Source organism: Limulus polyphemus, unplaced genomic scaffold, assembly GCF_000517525.1.
Source record: "Limulus polyphemus unplaced genomic scaffold, Limulus_polyphemus-2.1.2 Scaffold8462, whole genome shotgun sequence".
NCBI classification, from domain to species: domain Eukaryota; kingdom Metazoa; phylum Arthropoda; class Merostomata; order Xiphosura; family Limulidae; genus Limulus; species Limulus polyphemus.
The window spans coordinates 3,790-23,879 of record NW_013674072.1 but is presented as its reverse complement, the minus strand read 5'-3'; the positions used below and the strand labels follow the sequence as shown (position 1 = coordinate 23,879).

At 32.9% G+C, this 20,090-nt stretch overlaps 1 protein-coding gene across 2 annotated transcripts; it reads right to left on the bottom strand.

Moving 5' to 3' along the window:
• Window positions 1-806: 806 nt before the first annotated feature.
• Window positions 807-19,512, bottom strand: LOC106475358 (M-phase phosphoprotein 8-like). Of its 2 annotated transcripts, none has more exons than XM_013936045.2 (11): window positions 19,475-19,512; window positions 17,467-17,557; window positions 15,271-15,457; window positions 13,024-13,085; window positions 12,757-12,814; window positions 11,253-11,572; window positions 10,309-10,413; window positions 8,203-8,274; window positions 6,524-6,615; window positions 3,394-3,706; window positions 807-1,972 (listed from the first exon to the last, which is right to left on the bottom strand). In XM_013936045.2, exons 3-11 carry the CDS (start codon window positions 15,428-15,430, stop codon window positions 947-949), a joined length of 2,208 nt encoding a protein of 735 aa, XP_013791499.1. In that variant the 5' UTR covers window positions 15,431-15,457; window positions 17,467-17,557; window positions 19,475-19,512; the 3' UTR covers window positions 807-946. The 2 variants fall into 2 exon arrangements, with proteins under 2 accessions (XP_013791499.1, XP_022235198.1); XM_022379490.1 differs by lacking the exon at window positions 19,475-19,512 and adding an exon at window positions 19,016-19,074.
• Window positions 19,513-20,090: the final 578 nt, after the last annotated feature.

Below are 20,090 nucleotides of genomic sequence, written 5' to 3'. Positions count from 1 at the left end.
TCAACAATGCTAGAGTCAGGCATCACAACAAATATCCTGTTTTGTCGTCTACCATGCCAGTTGATATCCCCTTCTTCACCTGGTGGTAAGCCCATTCTTGATGTCCAGATACTCCGTTGCATCAACGATGGATATTTTGGTGGCCTTCCTCGTTTTCTTTTTACAACTGGCGGATGCAATGGTTCTTCTGAATCACTCTTCTGACCTGGAGCAAACTGAGCAGCATCTTCAAAAAATTTATAGTCCTCCGAGTAGAACTGAGGATATTTACGAGGTCTTCCCCGTTTTCTCTTCACCAGTGATGCTGGTAATCCTAAGCGTGAATTCTGGCTTAAATCTGACAAACCTTCACTGAGATCAAATGACTGACTTTCATCTTGAGTAGCTGGTTGAACCATGCGCATTACCGATTCAGTTTTTGGAGGTCGACCTCTTCTTTTATGTGGGCCGATGATTACGTGCTGTAATCTTGAGCCACCTTGTGATCCCCTTATTCCTCTACTTCGTCCTCTGCTCGAACCTTGAGCAAGCCCCTGGACAACTGATATCATCACAGGACCAGAAGTCTGAGGGGATAAAGTGATATCATCTTCATTTGATCCCTCGAATCCTGCCTTTTCTGTCTTTTGTAATGTCATAATGCTCCAATTCCCTCTTCCTCGTCTTAATCCTCTGCCTCTTCCACGCCTGCCTCTCCTGGGCCAGTATCCCCTCCCAGATAGACCAACTCTTGTCCCAAACCCACCTACCCCATGAAGGTGAACTCTTCCAACAAAGCTAGTCCTTGGTCTTCCTCTTCCACGAACAGTAATGCCATGGAAAAAACTAAGAGGTTGACCCTCAAAAAAAGATTTTGGCTTTCTTCCAGGCTTTTTCTTCAGAGAATCGGGTAGGTTCTGTACATTGTAAAACATTCGTAATCGGTCTAATTTCCCTGGAAATCCTTTCATACCACGATATCTTCCATTGTGTCCAAACAGACCAGACCTATAGCTTTCAGGTAAAAGAAAAAAAAAGGTTTTCTAAAGAAATTTTCTAACAACAGTAATCTGTTAACCATAGGCACTTTTTTTTGTGGATCACCATCCTCATCTGGCTTATCATTAGAAACTTCCGAGGCAACCTCATCATCTTCATCTTCCCATTCACTACCTGAAGAATCCTCCAGAAACCGCCTCTGAAGAATCTTATTTTCATTGTCAGCCCAAATTTTTTCCAGTTTCTTTGTGTTTTGTATTCTTCGACACACAGACTTGATGAAATTTCGAGCAGCAAGACTAGTGGAACGTCTGTTTCGACCCTCACTTTCTGAAGATGTAATTTGTTCTGTATCAGTGATGGTCCTTCCTTTTTCATCAATTATTTGGTCTTCATCTTTGTCAAATTCCTCTAGTTCAAAATCTCCATTATCATAATTATTTGGTGAAGTATTATTAGTTGTTAACTTCTGTTCATTGTTATCAACACTCCCTTTCGGTTTCATTGTTGCAGGAAATAGTGATTTCAGCCTGTGAAAAGATTTTTGTTTTCTCAAAATTGCAAATTTTTCTTTCATTTTTGTGATTCGTCCTACACGAACCTCAGTTTTTCTAGGTCTACCAACTTTTCTGGTTCCTTTAGGACGTCCCCTGCCTCGTTTTTTCTGCAAACCAATCTGTTCATAAAATGTGTCTTTTTGTAGCATTATTTCTTTTTTACTATGTTTGTTTTCTGTATTTTTTATAATCATGGCAGGTTTAATAGTTTTGGGATCTTGAGATAAATGATGTTTCTTTGTTACTTTTCCTACTTCTTGATCTAATTCAGTGTTTTTCTGAGAAATTGTTGCTTCAGGCTCTGGTAAAGCAGAATCTGTCTCGATCAGTTCTCTCACTTCTTGTTCAACTGGTGTATGTTCAAGAGATTCGTTTTCTCTAGATGTTTTATTTGCTGGTTCCTTGGCTTCCTGGTGATCACATTCTTTTGGAGATTCCTAATTAAAAACAGATTACATATTAATTATAGCAGTAAGATTTACCCGGCCTGGCATGGCCAGGTGGTTAGGATGCACAATTTGCAGGGGATTTCCATCTCACCAAACAAGAGCAGTATAACTCACATAGACAGGACTACTTAATATTTCCTAAATCACCAAATTATGGTTTTGTTCACAAAAGATGAGCTGTCTTACATTAAATGTGCTGATATCTCATAAAATATTTCTTTCACAATTTGTCGAAACAGGCTGATTTAATCTAAGACAAACAATGACTTTAGTTTAATCTGTATCAAACTCTTGTTTACAGATAATCCTTACATCCTTAATAATGGTTAACCAACTTTAGTTTAATCTGTATCTAACTCTTGTTTGCAGATAATCCTTACATCCTTAATAATGGTTAACCAACTTTAGTTTAATCTATATCAAACTCTTGTTTGCAGATAATCCTTACATCCTTAATAATGGTTAACCAACTTTAGTTTAATCTGTATCAAACTCTTATTTACAGATAATCCTTACATCCTTAATAATGGTTAACCAACTTTAGTTTAATCTATATCAAACTCTTGTTTGCAGATAATCCTTACATCCTTAATAATGGTTAACCAACATTAGTTTAATCTGTATCAAACTCTTGTTTGCAGATAATCCTCACATCCTTAATAATGGTTAACCAACTTTAGTTTAATCTGTATCAAACTCTTATTTACAGATAATCCTTACATCCTTAATAATGGTTATCCAACTTTAGTTTAATCTATATCAAACTCATGTTTACAGATAATCCTTACATCCTTAATAATGGTTAACCAGCTTTAGTTTAATCTGTATCAAACTCTTGTTTACAGTTTAAACTAATGGATGTTACACATTCTAAATATTTTAGTCACTTTAACAAGCATATAAAAATCAGTGAGTTTAATTAAAAGTTTTAAAAATTCTCATTAATGACAATATTAGATGTTTGGAAATTAGTAGAACCTGAAGATGCTTGAAAGTAATGATTGGACAAATAGTTTTCCCAACAGGATATGAGAAATAACCTTTTTACATCCCTGAGCAGGAGAACAAATATCCTACAATCAGCGGAAAAGCTTTAAGCATTACCACTTCCTGTGACAGAAGTGCTGTCGATTTGGGGAAAAGTTTATAATGACACAACAAATCAAAGCTGCATTTAGTCAACTCTAAATATTATTATAAACGGCCAATAATTCTACATATTTCATGAACTCTACCAAACACCAACTCCACATTTAACTCTTCAATAATGAAATATGCTTACATTTCTAAGAAAAGATTGAAATATATCTGATGATGCAATAGAGAACATGCTTATACTTCTAGAGAATGTACGAGATGCTGAAAGTATAATGATAAAATCTAAAACTTAAGTAATTCAGATAACTAACCTCTACTTCCAGTTTGATTAATTTAGTGACTGGTTCAGGAGAATCAGTTTTCTCTCTAGCCCGTTTCTTTTCTACTTCAGTAACGGATTCATTAGATGATGTTCTTGGGATTTTAACGCTATTCAGTTGTAGTCTGGGGGACATATACTTCTCTCTTAACTTCCTGGCAGGGGATTTTATCTTCCTTCTTACTGGTTCTGGGGAGTAAGCCCTCTCTCTTCCTTTTCTCCCGTCAACCTCTTGCTGCTTCTCAAACTCTTCAATCAAGTTCTTACTGAGAATGTTCACTTCTGGTTCCCAGCAGTTTTCAGAACTAGTTTTAGATAAATTATTGTTGTAAAAAATATGCATAAGTTCATGGGACTGATTACAACATTTGTGCTTATACACTGTAGTTTTCAGAAGTAGTTTTAGATAAATTATTGTTATAAACAATACCCTAAAGTTCATGGGACTGATTATAACATTTCTGTTTATACACTGTAGTTTACAGAAGTAGTTTTAAAGAAATTATTGTTATAAACAATACCTTGAAGTTCATGGGACTGATAACAACATTTGTGCTTATACACTGTAGTTTACAGAAGTAGTTTTAGATAAATTATTGTTATAAACAATACCTTGAAGTTCATGGGACTGATTACAACATTTGTGTTTATACACTGTAGTTTTCAGAAGTAGTTTTAGAGAAATTATTGTTATAAACAATACCCCAAAGTTCATGGGACTGATTATAACATTTGTGCTTATACACTGTAGTTTTCAGAAGTAGTTTTAAAGAAATTATTGTTATAAACAATACCTTGAAGTTCATGGGACTGATTACAACATTTGTGTTTATACACTGTAGTTTTCAGAACTAGTTTTAGATAAATTATTGTTATAAACAATACCCTGAAGTTTATGGAACTGATTACAACATTTGTGTTTATACAATGTAATTTTCAGAACTAGATTTAGAGAAATCATTTTAATAAACAATACCTTGAAGTTCATGGGACTGATTATAACATTTATGTTTATACGCTGGACAAGTTTTCATGGCCTTAACTACAGCCCTCCCTAGTGACTCAGTTGAGAACTGAAGGGATTATAGCACTAAATTTGGGTTTTGATTCCTGCAGCAGCCACACCAAAGATAACTAATTGTGCCTCTTTGTGCTAAACAAGAAACAAACCTTAACTACAAAACCACTGCTAAAATATTTTAATGATTGTATTACTTATTGTGAAAAAAAAGGAAAACACAGTAAATGAAATTGGTAATTTAAAAATTTTTCAACAACAAAATATTATACTTTCTATGTAGATTTAATATTATACAATTCATCAAAACTAAGAATTAAAGGTTTACATGAGATTAGATTACGTATTTATTAATAACTGAATTAATGAATGTTAAAGTTGTACAAAAAAATATGCAACTACATTAAAGTTCATAAAAATATAAACACAATGTTCCTAGAAGATTTATTATTATTTCAAAACTGTACATTACCATGATATAGCACAGAATACAGAAGCATTTTGATATATTTATATATATAAAGCACAAAAATCTGTGTCTGTCTGTTCCTCCATTATCTAACTACTCCTAGGTCACTGGGCCAATCTCAACCAAACTTTGTGGGATGATAGTTTGGAAAAAGGGGCATGTAAATGTGGGGTTAACAAATCCCTTCATCCCCCGCTATTGAGAATTTATTATCTTTCACATAATTTAACATTAACTACATTCGTATATGGTGCCACATTGTTACATCAAAAACAAAAAAAACGTATTAAATTTTCTATAACACAACATACACAAAGTATGGGAGGAGGGCACACAAATAACTCAGAGAGTGAGTGTGCTAACACTCTCTATGGAGGAATGCAAAGCATAAAATGCCAACCACTAGTGCAATAATACATAAACTCAGCTGAAGTTTCTATTCCAACAGCCACCATAAAGGTGATATGAAGAGCCATTTCTTGAGTTATACCCACTTCGTATTCTGACCTGTGACATTTCAACTTTGGCCCAAAAGACACTTCTGGGGCCAATAACTGTCAATTAATTAAACATATAAAACACTGTGGAAGGACAATAAGAGTTGGTTTTTGAAAGTGGGTAACATAAAGCACCCCTACTGCCACTACTTTGGCTTCTACCTCTTAATACAAAGTCACCCCAACCATCACTCAGTGTATACCATGTTTTAAGTGTTTACCTATTGAGTTCTTAAGCCTTATACAAAACTTTGGGTGAGGTAATAATGAAGAGTGTAATAATATGTTAAGCTATAAATAAACTGTGTGAAAATTAGGATTTTTGTGTTACTTGTCATAGCATTCACACCCACATTTTCAAAGTTCATAAGCTGGACAAAGGACAGCTAATCATATTATAGAAAACAAAACAAGAGTACTTCTTTACAGATTTTATTACAAATACTACCAAAATATGTTGATGAAAAGTTAATCCTGTTCAAGCAATATCTTGTTACAAATTTCAACATTTTAAATTCTACATTACACCAGAGTTAATATGTACAACTTCTGTTGTTTTCATTTCTCCAAATAACATTAGGAGTTCAATTAACTTTCCAGATACATTTTTGACAATAGATTAAACATGCAGCATTTTGTTCTCAAATTGTTCTTTATCATAATTTGTTTTCCACACTGGAGAGATTTAGACATTTTGGAAATCAACTTAGAGAAAAAAAATTCAACAAAAAACAATAAAAACTATTTCAGCCACTGTTTCACCACTGAACCTTCATCAGTGCTAGTAGTACAAGAACTATTATCAGCCACTGTTTCACCATCAAAGCTTCATCAGGGCTAGTAGTACAAGAACTATTATCAGCCACTGTTTCACCACCAAAGCTTTATCAGTGCTAGTAGTACAAGAACTATTATCAGCCACTGTTTCACCACTGAAACTTCATCAGTGCTAGTAGTACAAGAACTATTATCAGCCACTGTTTCACCACCAAAGCTTCATCACAGCTAGTAGGACAAGAACTATAACCAGAATTGTAGAAAATAATTAAACTTATAACATCATAAATTAAACTGCAATACCCCTTTTTAGCATTTTTTTCTTACAAACCAGAAGAATTTTTTAGTAATTTGTACATACCTTGGGTATCCTTTCCACTTTAACAGATACTCAAGTACCCCCTGGTGGTATCTTTTACCCAGGACCTTCTCTACTTGATACACTCTGTTGATCTGGAGAATAAAATTAATAATAAAATGTAGCAACTACAACAAGAATATTATGGACCATCTTTTTACAACTGATAACAGATGTTAACTGTTCTGGACCAGATTTTTACAACTGGTAACAGATGTTAACTGTTCTGGACCAACTTTTTACAACTGATAACAGATGTTAACTATTCTGGACCAACTTTTTACAAGTGGTAACAGATGTTAACTATTTTAGACTGTGTTTTTATAATTGGTAACAGATGTTAACTGTTCTAGACCATGTTTTTACAACTGGTGACAGATGTTAACTGTTCTGGACCAACTTTTTACAACTGATAACAGATGTTAACTATTCTGGACCATGTTTTTACAACTGATAACAGATATTAACTGTTCTGGACCATGTTTTTACAACTGATAACAAATGTTAACTATTCTGGACCATCTTTTTACAACTGATAACAGATGTTAACTGTTCTGAACCAACTTTTTTACAAGTGGTAACAGACGTTAACTGTTTTAGACCAACTTTTTACAACTGGTAACAGATGTTAACTATTCTAGACTGTGTTTTTACAATTTGTAACAGATGTTAACTGTTCTAGACCATGTTTTTACAACTGATAACAGATGTTAACTGTTCTGGACCAACTTTTTTACAAGTGGTAACAGATGTTAACTGTTTTAGACCAACTTTTTTACAACTGGTAACGGATGTTAACTATTCTAGACTGTGTTTTTACAATTGGTAACAGATGTTAACTGTTCTAGACCACGTTTTTCCAACTGATAACAGATGTTAACTATTTAGGACCATCTTTTTACAACTGGTAACAGATGTTAACTATTCTAGACTGTGTTTTTACAATTGGTAACAGATGTTAACTGTTCTAGACTATGTTTTTACAACTGATAACAGATGTTAACTGTTTTAGACCAACTTTTTACAACTGGTAATAGATGTTAACTACTCTAGACTGTGTTTTTCCAACTGATAACAGATGTTAACTATTTAGGACCATCTTTTTACACTTGGTAACAGATGTTAACTGTTCTAGACTATGTTTTTACAACTGATAACAGGTGTTAACTGTTTTAGACCAACTTTTTACAACTGGTAACAGATGTTAACTATTCTAGACTGTGTTTTTACAATTGGTAACAGATGTTAACTGTTCTAGACCATGTTTTTACAACTGATAACAGATGTTATCTGTTCTAGACCATGTTTTTACAACTGGTAACAGATGTTAACTGTTCTGAACCAACTTTTTTACAAGTGGTAACAGATGTTAACTGTTTTAGACCAACTTTTTACAACTGGTAACAGATGTTAACTATTCTAGACTGTGTTTTTACAACTGGTAACAGATGTTAACTGTTTTAGACCAACTTTTTTACAACTGGTAACAGATGTTAACTGTTCTAGACCATGTTTTTACAACTGATAACAGATGTTAACTATTCTAGACTGTGTTTTTACAATTGGTAACAGATGTTAACTGTTCTAGACCACGTTTTTACAACTGGTAACAGATGTTAACTGTTTTGGTTTTGCCTGGAACAAAGTAGTTTTGTAATAACTTAAGTAACATGAAAACTTACAGTAAACTCTTCACAACTTTTCAACAAGCACTTCTTCTTCAATCTTCCTGGGCCCCCAAATTTTTTTTTATCCTAAATCACAAACGAATGAATATACGTAAGAGCCTAAGTAGTAAATAAATTTCAAGACAAATGAAAGACAGCTTTATGAATATTATCTTACTTGTATTTAAAAGAAAGTTAAAAACATATTTTAAGCACCAAAAACTACTTGTAGCTTACTGGATAAAAGACAGCAGAGTTAAATTAAACAAAAATATCCATATTCGTCAACATGTATGAAATGTATTTAAAGAAAGGGAAGTGGTTGGTGCACAAAAATTAATGAAGAAAAGAACTTGTTTCAAACAGACCAAACTTATTATTCTCAAGGGATGCAATAAAGCTGTATAGATATCTACAATCACATTGTCTTCTACATTTAGGTACAAAAAAAGATACACATATATTAATTAATTATTAAAACAAACATTTCCAAATCGTTATTGATCATGTTTTCTCTCATTTTAAATATTTCTATTGAATTTCTTGTATTGTGTTCCAGCGATGGAAGAATTTTGGTTCAGCAAACATTGATGACAGATCAAATTTCACTTCATCGTTGGCTGTGTGTAATTCTATAACTGATTTTTTAACTTCCTTCCAAAGCTAGTAGAATTCAACTTTCTTTATTCTATATGAAAGAGATCGCTTTGTTTGACCAATATAAGCATATTTACAAGAACGAGAAATGGAATAAGTATCCTTTTTGTAGTGATCTTCTATCTTATTTATCTGCTTGTTAACATACTGTGGTCATAGGTATTTACACCTACTGGTCCAAGAAGTTTTATATTCCTTGAGAATGACATGTTGAAACTAGCTCTTTTTATGTTAATGTACATCAGTCATGCCCTTACCACAAAGAAGGAATAAAACAGATTGCTTTTAGTGTACTTTTAATTTTTTGTCATGTTTGTAAATATATATAATGGGTTTGTTTTTACTTTATGTACAGTCTAAGACATTTCCTGTAAATTACTCTTAATGACTACCCAAAGAAACAAAGATTTCAAATGGTATAAAACAACGATTGGCTACTCTTTCACATAAATAGAATACATACATGTAAAAACAGATGTGTAAACATCATAAAGTCTAACCTATCTAAACATCTCTCCTAACATGTGCAAATGTAATGATCAATCTACAGTGATATCTCTCCTAACATGTAACATATAGTATCTCACCTACCTCGACATCTCTTCTGACATGCGTAAATATATCTCACCTAAGACTTGTATATACAATGTGCAACTTACCTCAACATCTCTCCTAAGACTTTTAAATACAATGTCCAACTTACCTCAACATCTCTTCTGACATGCGTAAATATATCTCACCTGAGACTTATATATACAATGTCCAACTTACCTCAACATCTCTCCTAAGACTTGTAAATACAATGTCCAACTTACCTCAACATCTCTCCTAAGACTTGTAAATACAATGTCCAACTTACCTCAACATCTCTCCTAAGACTTGTATATACAACGTCCAGCTTACCTCAACATCTCTCCTAAGACTTGTAAATACAATGTCCAACTTACCTCAACATCTCTCCTAAGACTTGTATATACAACGTCCAGCTTACCTCAACATCTCTCCTAAGACTTGTAAATACAATGTCCAACTTACCTCAACATCTCTCCTAATCATAACATAAGATAAAAGTCTAAGGAGTTTTTTGACAGAAAGAAAGCTGCTAAGAGCAACTGTAATAATATCTATATAGTCAAAACTGTAATAATATCTATATAGTCAAAAGGTCTACCAATTTTACATTAAAGAATAAATGAACAATATATGCTATAAGTTATCTGTTAGGACCAATATTTGAAGAGTTTCAACCAACACCAGTGTACAATCTATTGTACTTTGATAGTCTGGTTATTTCTAAGTTATAAGTTTTTTTGTCTCCTTGGTTAGTGCAGTAGGAAATGTAGATCTGCCATTAAAGTCAAAACTATGGTAAATATTTAATTTTTAATAAGAAACATTATACAATTTATGAGAAATATGTTTTGACCTGGAATATTCCATGAGAAACGATTGATTACAACTTACCAGACATGTGGCACATTCACCGCAGTCTTCTACTCGTAAACAACCTTCACATTCTCCACAAGCCTGCTTGGTACCCTTCACAGAAACTTCTGGTGACTTTATCTCCTAGCAGTCATAGAAAGAATCAGTTCTTATAACACAACATAAAGTTTGAACAGGTCACAGATTATAAATTCAAGTTCATAAAACGGTTGTGAAAGGCTATACCAGATTTGATTTCGATATTTTGGTTGTTCTGATGAAATAGGGGTGGTTTCATTGAGCCATCTCACTCTTTCTCATATCACTATAATTCAACACTGAATATTTACTTTTATGATCTGAAACTGGCAACTTTCAAATCTATATATGGATTACCTAATGGTCTTCACATTGAATTTTTTTTTTTCATGACCTTAATCCCAAATAGTTTGGGGTTGGCCAGTATTTTTGTAAGCCAAGAATTTTTATACCCAGGTGGTTGGTCCAGTTAGCAGACATATAGGGCAAGCATGTTTGGCAAAGGAGATTCAACTTGTGACTTTCAGATTACAAGTCATTCACCCTAACCATCAAACCATGCTAGGCCTAATGCTAGGCTTAATATTGAATGCTTTACACTTTTTTATTTGCTCAAACATTAACTAGTTACTGGTTTAATTTTAACTTGACAAATAATTTTGGTAACAAATATTTCTTTAGTTGCTCCCATATTATGTTACAGTTATTAAAATACACATTTATTAGACCTATTAAACCTACCAGCCATTTTGATTAAGAGCAGACATTTATATCCGTTGCTTCCTGGAGCATACAAACAGAAAACGTATTGTATTAACCCCATGTTTCAAACTTCTGGAATTTAGTCAAATCATATCAATTATTGTAACAGATGTTAAGCTGGCCTATAAAGTTATAAGTAGATACATCAGTAGATAAATAACTTCTTGTAAATAAATACTAACCTTAATTGTTGATTCCCTCTGAGTAGGAAAAATACCCATTTTAAAATTCATTTTCTCCTGTTGTAATGCTAGCATCTTTGGGGTTAATTTGGGGATGCGGATCTGTCGCCCAGTACTGTTGGAAGAGCTTGTATCTGAAGTTTTTCTTTCATCTCGATTTGTATCTGGAGTATTTCTTTCAAATATATTCGTAGCAGATGGCTTTTTTGTAGCAGCATTCACTGATGAAGGATTTTTACCAGAAGTAGAATGAGGCACTGTTCTTTTATGGGTGTGATCAGCCTTCAAGAAATGTGACTTCAAGCTACTACTGGAGCTTTCTGTTGGAATATTAACAAATTTGTAAGAGAAATAGATGTTATTTACAACTACTTAGAGTCACAGGTATAAACTACTAAGTAGATTTAACATAAAAATAAATATGTAAAAGAGATACATGTTATTTACAACTACTTAGAGTCACAGGTATAAACTACTATATAGATTTAACATAAAAATAAATATGTAAAAGAGATACATGTTATTTACTATTTTAATAACATAATGTGCTTCCATACACTAGTAAGAAATAGTACAGTTTAATAGATAAATACAGTTAAGATAGTTTAACAAAGAGATTTTTGTTGATACACTTTTGAAGGTTACTGGTCTTTGAAGCTATTTAATTATTGATGCTTACATTTTTTTTTAAAGATGTACATAGATATTTAATAAAGAATAAATAAACACATATAATAATAATTTGCTATGTACACAAGTTTAGTTTTAAGCATCCATATGAGTATTCTGGGTGTTTAAATCTTTCCAAGGTAGCCTGCTTTCCCCAACATTAAAATAGATCCCACATGTACATTAAATCTTTTGTACATGTGTGATATCAACAATGGCCATGACGGGAGCAATCTGTAACAGTTTTGTTTACAAGTAAAAGCTAACAGCACAGAACACAGAATAAGGTTTATTTATTGACAACTGTAATATACTATTATTACATAGTTTGTGGACTTGCAGAACATACAGACAAAGGACCACATAACATATGAATAATAAGGGGCCATTTGATCATTAACATTACCTTTTCATACCCACCCTTGAAAAAATAAAAAAAATTTACACCCATCCTTTACTCTTCAGAAAATTGATTCCCCTCTTAAACTTCCGTAAAGTGCTGGCTTCCACTACTGACAAAAGCTACTTGTTTCATTAATAATCACCCTGTTTGAAAAATAAATTGGAGACTATCCTGTCTTTTCCAGATCTTAAACTTGTGTCCAACCAAAACTGTACATTATATAACAAGATATGTAATCAACATGTCTAAAATTATATTAGTTTTACCACTAGCAACAGAGCACTGCTTTGATGACTTCAGTAACTTATCAACTGCTAACCGTACCTTTAGCTGTGGTAGAACTGGAGAGTCTCAGTGACTGAAAACTGGTAACCGTACCTTTAACTGTGGTAGAACTGGAGAGTCTCTGTGACTGACAACTGGTAACCATACCTTTAGCTGTAGTAGAACTAGAGAGTCTCAGTGACTGACAACCGGTAACCATACCTTTAACTGTAGTAGAACTGGAGAGTCTCTGTGACTGACAACTGGTAACCATACCTTTAGCTGTAGTAGAACTAGAGAGTCTCAGTGACTGACAACCGTCAACCACAAAAGTACCGGTTGTCAGTCACAGAGACTCTCTAGTTCTACCACAGCTAAAGGTACGGTTACCAGTTGTCAGTCACAGAGACTCTCCAGTTCTACTACAGTTAAAGGTATGGTTATGAAGGTGGTAAGAGTGTGAAAAATAGATCCACAAGGCCCACATTTCAGAAAATCTACACAAACATAAGTTCAAGAATTACTAATCACTCTCATCTTAAAGGTAAATCCATTAGTGCTGTAAACTGGAAAAAAAAAATGGTTTACTGGTATCAGAATTATAAAATATAAAACTTACAAAACTCTGGTGGGCTTATTCGATGAGACACCATAAGCCATTTGTATAACAACAATTTTTTAAAATAACTTGGAATGAATAAGACATTAAAAAACTAATTTAAATAATAGTGTTAATATTTTTTATAAAGACCAAGACATACCCATATAAACTGTTGGAGTGAAAGTCTCGTTCAGACCCTACACTTAATAAAATTCAGTCTTGTTTAGACCCTACACTTAACAGAGAGCAGTCATGTTTTTTTGAGAAAACACTACGATAGGTTAATTCTTGTTCAGATGCTACACTTAACAAATATCATGTTTTCATATGAGACCCAAAACTTGAGCACTGTCGAATAGTTGACTATTCTTTTCAGGAGAATAGAGAGTTATATTTAATGATGTAATGAAATATATAGGCATGGATGTCAACGTCATGTAAACCAGATGTTTAATACGAGTTGGTCTTGAGAACTAGCCAATCATAACCTAGAGTTGTTTGTGTCAGGTTTAGTTTGTGCCAAGGAGGTGTGTAAAGTACATAAAGTGGGATTGTTGACCTTCGCAAGTCTCTGAAAATATTTCAAAACTAAATTCGTGATTAAACTTACTTTACACATTATTATTATTATTCTTACTTAAATTTCTCTATATTGATATGATTTCCTGTATATTACATCACATTATTATTTTATCTATTTCCCACCACCTTTTGCTATTATTATATTTTTTTCATATAATTATTATCACACTTAAGTCTTTTATGTACTGTACACACCTCTTTGGCACAAAGTAAACCTGAAACAAACAACTCTAGGTTATGATTGGCTAGTTCTCAAGGCCAACTCGTACTGAATATCCGGTTTACGTGATGTCAACTCTCATGCCTATATATTTCATTACACTCATTAAACAAAACCCTTTATTCTCCTGAAGAAGAATAGTCAACTGTTCGAAAGCGCTCGAGGTTTGGGTCTCGTTTGAAAACATTACAACTTTTGTAGGTGATCCTGTGTGCTAACTATTTAAACAGAACTTAACAAATGTCAGTCATTCTTCTTTGGGAGCACACTGAGGAAGGCTAAGTCTCATTCAGATCCTAAACTTAACTGCAAAATGTTATCATCACTATATGACGCAATAATAGCTGCAACCAAACATACATACATATAAATAATGTTTTATCAACAAATTGTTCATATATCTTGAAACAAGCACAAATATGAGAAACACATGATAAAAGCTCTCTTAAAATCTAGCTCTATATAAAAATTACCACAATTCACTTTCACCAACTCCTACAGCCCCTGAGTTACTCTACTATCTTAATCGCCATTAGATGATTAAGCATACAAGTTTTATAATGGATAGCTAACACTGAAGGTGAAAGATTAAAGTGAATCAAGTTTCATACAGTTTAAAAATGAAACAAGTTTCATAAAAGTTTATAAATGAAACAAGTTTCATAAAAGTTTATAAATGAAACAAGTTTCATAAAGTTTAAAAATGAATCAAGTTTCATACAGTTTAAAAATGAAACAAGTTTCATAAAGTTTATAAATGAATCAAGTTTCATAAAAGTTTATAAATGAAACAAGTTTCATAAAAGTTTATAAATGAAACAAGTTTCATAAAAGTTTATAAATGAAACAAGTTTCATAAAGTTTATAAATGAAACAAGTTTCATAAAGTTTATAAATGAAACAAGTTTCATAAAAGTTTATAAATGAAACAAGTTTCATAAAGTTTAAAAATGAATCAAGTTTCATAAAGTTTATAAATGAAACAAGTTTCATAAAAGTTTAAAAATGAAACAAGTTTCATAAAGTTTAAAAATGAATCAAGTTTCATAAAGTTTATAAATGAAACAAGTTTCATAAAGTTTATAAATGAAACAAGTTTCATAAAGTTTACAAGTGATTTCACCTGTAATATTCCCCTTTGCATTTTCAGTGTTTTTTTTTGAGAATCAGAGAAAAGGGAAATAAAATACCATCAGGGCTACCAATGCCATCCTTTACATTAGCCTATCAACAATTTTTTGTTTCTTTAATAAACTCCAAACTCCACGTTACGACCTACCTTCTTTCTTTCTTTCATCTGGTCTAACAGTTGATGTGGACGGAGGTTTTAAACTGGTGGACACTCTTCTTTGCTGTTTCATTTTCTTTTGTGCACCAGAAGCCAGAGAATGTCTAGGTTTACTCTTGAAGGTGGAAAATGGATGTTTTTTTCCCACCATCCTGTCAGCAGATTCTCATCTCAGTTTCTATAAGAAATTTTTAATCTGAGTACATTTACATACACATATTTTGCATATGTGTTTTGTTTGAAGTTAAGCACAAAGCTACACAATGGACTATCTGTGCTCTGCCCACCACGGGTATCGAAACCCGGTTTCTGGCATTGTAAGTCTGCGAGCATACCTGTGTGCTACTAGGGGGCTTGTATATGTGATAACAATATCAATCCATGCTATACCAAATATGGTTAGGGCCATTGACAAAGATAAATTTACACCAAAATTTAAAATATATTTGTTTTACTTATTCACTTCACCTGGCCTAAGCCTAATGAAGACAAGTTCCCAAAACATCACTAGGTAAAATAAATTTCAAGGTTGAGTCTTTACAATGATTTTAAATTATTAAAAATTTGGCTGAACTTGTTATGTATGTTTCACTTACTTTCATTATCTCTACCAGAGTGAATACGGTGTACTTAGTGTTCCACTATGTCTACCAGAGTTGGTGTACTTAGTGTTCCACTATATCTACCAGAGTCAATACAGTGTACTTAGTGTTCCACTATATCTACCAGAGTCAATACAGTATACTTAGTGTTCCACTATCTCTACCAGAGTTGGTGTACTTAGTGTTCCACTATCTCTACCAGAGTTGGTGTACTTAGTGTTCCACTATCTCTACCAGAGTTGGTGTACTTAGTGTTCCACTATTTCTACCAGAGTTGGTGTACTTAGTGTTCCACTATCTCTACCAGAGTTGGTGTACTTAACGTTCCACTATCTCTACCAAAGTCAGTGTACTTAATATTCCACTATATCTACCAAAGTCGGTGTACTTAATATTCCACTATCTCTACCACAGTTGGTGTACTTAATATTCCACTATATCTACCAGAGTCGATATGGTGTACTTAGTGTTGCTCTATTTCTACCAGAGTCAATATGGTGTACTTAGTGTTCCACTATCTTTACTAGAGTCGTTATGATGTACTTAGTGTTGCATTATATCTACCAGAGTCGATATGGTGTACTTAGTGTTCCACTATCTCTATCAGAGTCAATATGGTGTACTTAGTGTTGTGCTATATCTACCAGAGTCGATATGGTGTACTTAAGGTTCCACTATATCTACCAGAGTTGATATGGTACACTTAGTGCACCACGATATCTACCAGAATCGATATGGTGTACTTAAGGCTCCACTATCTATACCAGAGTTGATACGGTGTACTTAGGGTTCCACTATATCTACCAGAATCGATATGGTGTACTTAAGGTTCCACTATCTCTACCAGAGTCAATACGGTGTACTTCGTGTTCCACTATCTATACCAGAGTCGATATGGTGTACTTAAGGTTCCACTATCTATACCAGAGTCGATATGGTGTACTTAGTGTTTCACTATCTCTATCAGAGTCAATAAGGTGTACTTAGTGTTGCTCTATATCTACCAGAGTCAATATGGTGTACTTAGTGTTGTTGATACAGTGTAGTTAGGATTCCACTATATCTACCAGAGTTGATATGGTGTACTTAGTGTTGCACTATATCTACCAGAGTCGATATGGTGTACTTAAGGTTCCACTATCTCTACCAGAGTTGATACAGTGTACTTAGGGTTCCACGATATCTACCAGAGTCGATATGGTGTACTTAATGTTCCACTATCTCTACCAGAGTCAATACGGTATACTTCGTGTTCCACTATCTATACCAGAGTCGATATGGTGTATACTTAAGGTTCCACTATCTCTACCAGAGTTGATATGGTATACTTAGTTCCCAACAAGACTCAGATAACATTTTGCAAGTGAAAATATCATGTAAGTCTAAAGAAAGTACAGAGCACAAATGCCTATTACCTCAGGACCAATTTCGCTGTTCAAAATTAAGCATATCCTCATAAAACAAAGAATTGCATTAGAAAAGAAAATTTAAGTTAAAACATGAAACAACTTACTCATTCAATCACAAGAGAGTGGGATCAACAGAAATTATTCTCACATGAGTAAGAAGAGGAAGAAAACCTTACCAATGCTTAAGTGAAGATGAAAACACAGCACTCTTGCAGTCACCAGATGGTGTGCTCACTAAAATATCTCCTCACATGAGAAATTTCCATTCTAGAAAGGAAGATGATGCAAAAAGTATTAATTCCATCCATTTAAAAAATCTGTATGACATGTTAGAGAATACTAATGGTGTGTATGAAACTTTCAGGTTTACACAAGGATTAGAAAATCTCTGACTACATTATTTGTCACAAGTTATTTGGAAGAAAACTTAATCCTTTTAAAGCTCTACTTCATACCTAAGAAAACATAACCTCAACATATCATTTCTTATATTTACAATTACAAATTTAAGTATCAAATAAAGGAATAGAAAGATGGTAATTATTTCTCTCTCTTATACTTGTTTATTTCAGATATTCACACAAACTTACACAAGGATTTTCTACACTAGATGTTCCTAATTTTGAACTGAAATTTACTGGAAATAAGGGAACTAGTGAACAGCACCTACCACCAACTTCTGGGCCACTCTAATCAAATATCATAATTTGACCATCACTCTTATAACTCACTCACAGCACATAAATGTAATACAAGATTTTGCTACAACAGGATTTGGATTATGAACTCTTGGTTTCATATATATGACCCACTGCTAGTTTCGCTGAAGAGATTGTTTCTTCATGTTATATCTTTTTTAAAAATTACACCTTCCCCAACTCTCTCATCTCACACAGATAGTTTCATGTTTCTCTCCCTTGGTGTGCATAGATTTAGCATCACCCCAATCAAAACGATTCATGACTATTAAACATAAGCTATGATTTTACTTGACTAACATCACCTTATTTTCTCCCATGCCATCAGAACCTCTGTTTAAAATTACATTTTTTTTAATACAATTTTACAATCCTATGGAAAATGTTTATTAGTATAGCATATGAAACTATGATGTAACTAAGAGCTATGATAAAATTTAGTTTTATAATGAAACATTCTCTCTGCATTAACATATGTTGTGAAATGTCTTTCATTAGCCTACCATTGGATTAAAATAAATATAATGCTAACAAAAACAAAATTTTAATTTCTCATGTTAAAAGTAACATACTTTAATTTTGTTACAATTATATTAGATTATTACTTAATCAACCAATGTATTAAATTAAAAATTCCCATATGATAAATATGATTATCTTAAAAATAGATATTATCCTGCTCATGACTGGCTAGTGCCAGTTGAAACTTGTACTGTTGTAGACTGTATTTTTTGTATTAATAATGCACGTATTTTTAATAATTATTCCTGCTTAATATCGTGTTTCTATTTGGATTTTTAACGAAATTTTACAATAAATATGTGTCAATTTCTGATACAATTTTTTTTTAATATGTATATTTATTTAATTATGTCATCAACACTTGCTAGTAAATCCTAATAATGTTTACGCTCAACCTTAAAGCAAATACAATTCAGTTTCAATTTAGCACTACGATCAAAAATGAAATAATAAATAAAAATGTTAGCCTGCGTTAGTGTCCTACAGTTTTAAAAATTTTTTTTACGTTAAAGTAAGTCCCTTCTTTTCCAACACAGAGTACTTAGTTAAAATAAACACACACAAATAACTTATATGATTGAACTTCAATGTGTTATGTTTTACAGAAAACATATTTTCAAGTTATAACGATAGATGTCTCGGTGGCACGATTAATTTTAATTTTAAATAGAATGAAAAATTAGCGGTCTTTCTTTGAATATAAATAGGCCTAACATTTTTCAAGTGGCGCCCTCGTCGGGGTTACACATAATTCGCGCCAAGAAAAATGGCTGCAAGTAGAACTGCCCAAACGATTTCTAAAATAGGGGTTCATATGTTACTAAGGTTAATCATGTTAATTATATAAAATGTTCGTGAAAATAAACTAGAAAGTAAAGTATGTCGCAAATAATATTCTTTTGTACATTTATAGATTTTATAAAAAGAAAAAATATGAATCTCAAATACTGCGCAATTTACTTACCACCTTTCGCCTCGTTCATACAACTCCAAGCTTACAGCAACGAAATTAAAGAAAATTACCCTTAGGTGGCGCTACAGTTCCACTATCTAGGCTCTGTGACGTGACTAAGGGATATGACGTTGTTAAGCTCTACGTAAGAATTAAATGGCTAATGTTTTCGTAAGGGAAGGTTTGATAACAGGGGCGCGTAGTGGTGTTTATGATGGAGTGTTGATCTCGATGGGCTATGTTCAGTTGTGACTTTTTACTTTTAAAATATTTTCTTACGATGTTACTTGAACATTATCTCTATTTATATGATGACATACAGTTAACGTACACTCTCTAATAAATATAATATTGTTCAGCAATCGTGGCTTAAGTTAACCGTGTTCTTTTTAATTTTATTAATTTTTCATTAAAGAATTAGGACCGTGATTTAAAAAGGGTCCGAAGTTTAATAGATATTTAGACTTGAAGCATATAGAACTGGAGCTTGGATATCCGCTGACCGTTTGTTATATTAGTTTTTAGTTTTACATACCCCCATGTGTAACGTTTTGATAATAGTATTTATGTTACAGTAGGGGCATGAGTAGAGTGTAGATGTTTAAAAAATGTTAAGACACTTAAATTG

What these genes read in the sequence shown, in the direction of transcription:
- LOC106475358 (XM_013936045.2), bottom strand. Translation starts at nt 15,430, where the DNA reads ATGGTGGGAAAAAAACATCCATTTTCCACCTTCAAGAGTAAACCTAGA. An exon ending in TTACCACCTTCATAACCATA is followed by an intron (nt 12,815 to 13,023) that starts CCTTTAACTGTA and finishes TCTACTACAGTT; the next exon opens with AAAGGTATGGTTACCGGTTG. An exon ending in TAGTTCTACTACAGCTAAAG is followed by an intron (nt 11,573 to 12,756) that starts GTATGGTTACCA and finishes ATATTCCAACAG; the next exon opens with AAAGCTCCAGTAGTAGCTTG.